The 1566-nt window shown below is 48.6% G+C and overlaps 1 protein-coding gene across 1 annotated transcript; it reads right to left on the reverse strand.

Annotated features, from left to right (window-relative positions):
* Positions 1–225: 225 nt before the first annotated feature.
* LOC145392505 (uncharacterized) lies at positions 226–834 on the reverse strand. Its single transcript, XM_080266895.1, has one exon. The coding sequence runs from the start codon at positions 832–834 to the stop codon at positions 226–228; it is 609 nt and encodes a 202-aa protein (XP_080123021.1).
* Positions 835–1566: the final 732 nt, after the last annotated feature.

The raw sequence follows: 1566 nt of genomic DNA on the forward strand, positions 1-1566 counted from the left end.
CGTTGATATTCTGCCATTAAGCAGTTGTTACAGCGCAGCTTTCAAGAGCAAAATAATACATCATTGGAGAGAAACAGTTAAATTTTTGCAGTGATTGGGGTTGAATGCTTCTGGCCTTCAGTTCCCTCTTTACTTGCATACTTACTTGGTTTACTTGGTAGAATCTGGAGGCTCTTCCTCAAAGCTGTGGTGGTCCACCGCTTCTGCCAGCACGAGAGTCCACCTTCAGGAGGTTGACCGGTCTGGCACAGAGTTGGAGGCTGCCCTGTAGTATGCTGTGTAACCAGGCACAGGAAGTTCATCTGGTAGCGACCACAGAAAGTTGTCTAGTTCAGTCTTGAATTTGACAATGGAGCAGCCGGTGAGGTTTCTGACATGTTTTGGGAGTGCGTTGAATAGCTTCGGGCCATTGAGGGTAAGGCTGGAGGCAAGGAGAGTTTTAATCCTCTGTGGGGCCGATGTAGGGAGAGACTGTATTTCACACTGGCGTCTAGTGCGGGCATTTGATTTGGCCTGCAGTGGTAAGGAAGCAGGGTCAGGCACCTGCTTTTCCAGTATCTTCCAAACATGTATAGTCCGATATCTCTCTCTTCTCCACTGCTGAGAACATAGGCCCAGGTTTTCCAGGTGCTCCCAGTTGTTGACGTCTTTCATGCTTGTAATTTTCCTGGTGAAAGCCCTCTGTACTGCCTCCAGTTCCTGTATATCACCCTTTTTGTGGGGTGACCAGAGCTGACTACAATAGTCGAGAGTTGGCTGTACGAGGGCCCTCCACAGTGTCATCATGAGTTCTTGTTCCCATGACTTGAAGGTTCTGAGGACCCATCCGGCCATTTGCTTGGCTTTATTTGTCTTTGTTGAAATGTGGTGTTTGAAGGTGGCGTCGTCGTTCAGGTGAACACCAAAACACTTGTCGACTGGACTTGGTGATACTGTATAGCGTGACCACCCCCTGTACCGCATACGGTTTGGTGGAATTCTTTATGTCTGAGTTCGGACCACACCTCAGTAGTTCAAATTTGGCCTCATTGAACCGCATATTGTTGTCATCAGCCCATTCAGAGATCTTTTGGAGGTTGGTCTGCAGCTTCATGACATCAGTCTCGTTGTTTACACTGTGGCTGAGGGTGGTGTCATCGGCGAAGGATGACAAAAGCAAGTTGTCTACTACTTGGTCGATGTCATTCATCAGAATCAGGAAGAGCAATGGCCCCAATACCGAGCCCTGAGGAACACCACTAATGACCACGGCCTGGTTTGATTTGTGTCCGTCAACAGCCACCACCTGGGATCTTGCAGTGAGAAAGCTGTGGAGCCATACTCCAACTTTCCCCTGTAATTCCCAAGGGCTTGAGTTTGTGAAGCAGGATGCCGTGATCGATCCGATCAAAGGCCTTTGCGAAGTCCAGGTACACAATGTCCACAATTCCTCCACAGGCAAGCCATTGGAGCAGCCATTCATAGTGGGTTAGTAGGCCGGATAGACATAATCTTCCCTTGCAGAAACCATGCGGAGCATTTGTCAGGAGATCACTCCTCTCCAAATACAAACGGTAATGATCTTGT

The sequence above is a fragment of the Coenobita brevimanus genome, chromosome 22 (genome assembly GCF_032717465.1).
Source record: "Coenobita brevimanus isolate Jiangsu-jjx chromosome 22, ASM3271746v2, whole genome shotgun sequence".
Taxonomy (NCBI): Eukaryota; Metazoa; Arthropoda; class Malacostraca; order Decapoda; family Coenobitidae; genus Coenobita; species Coenobita brevimanus.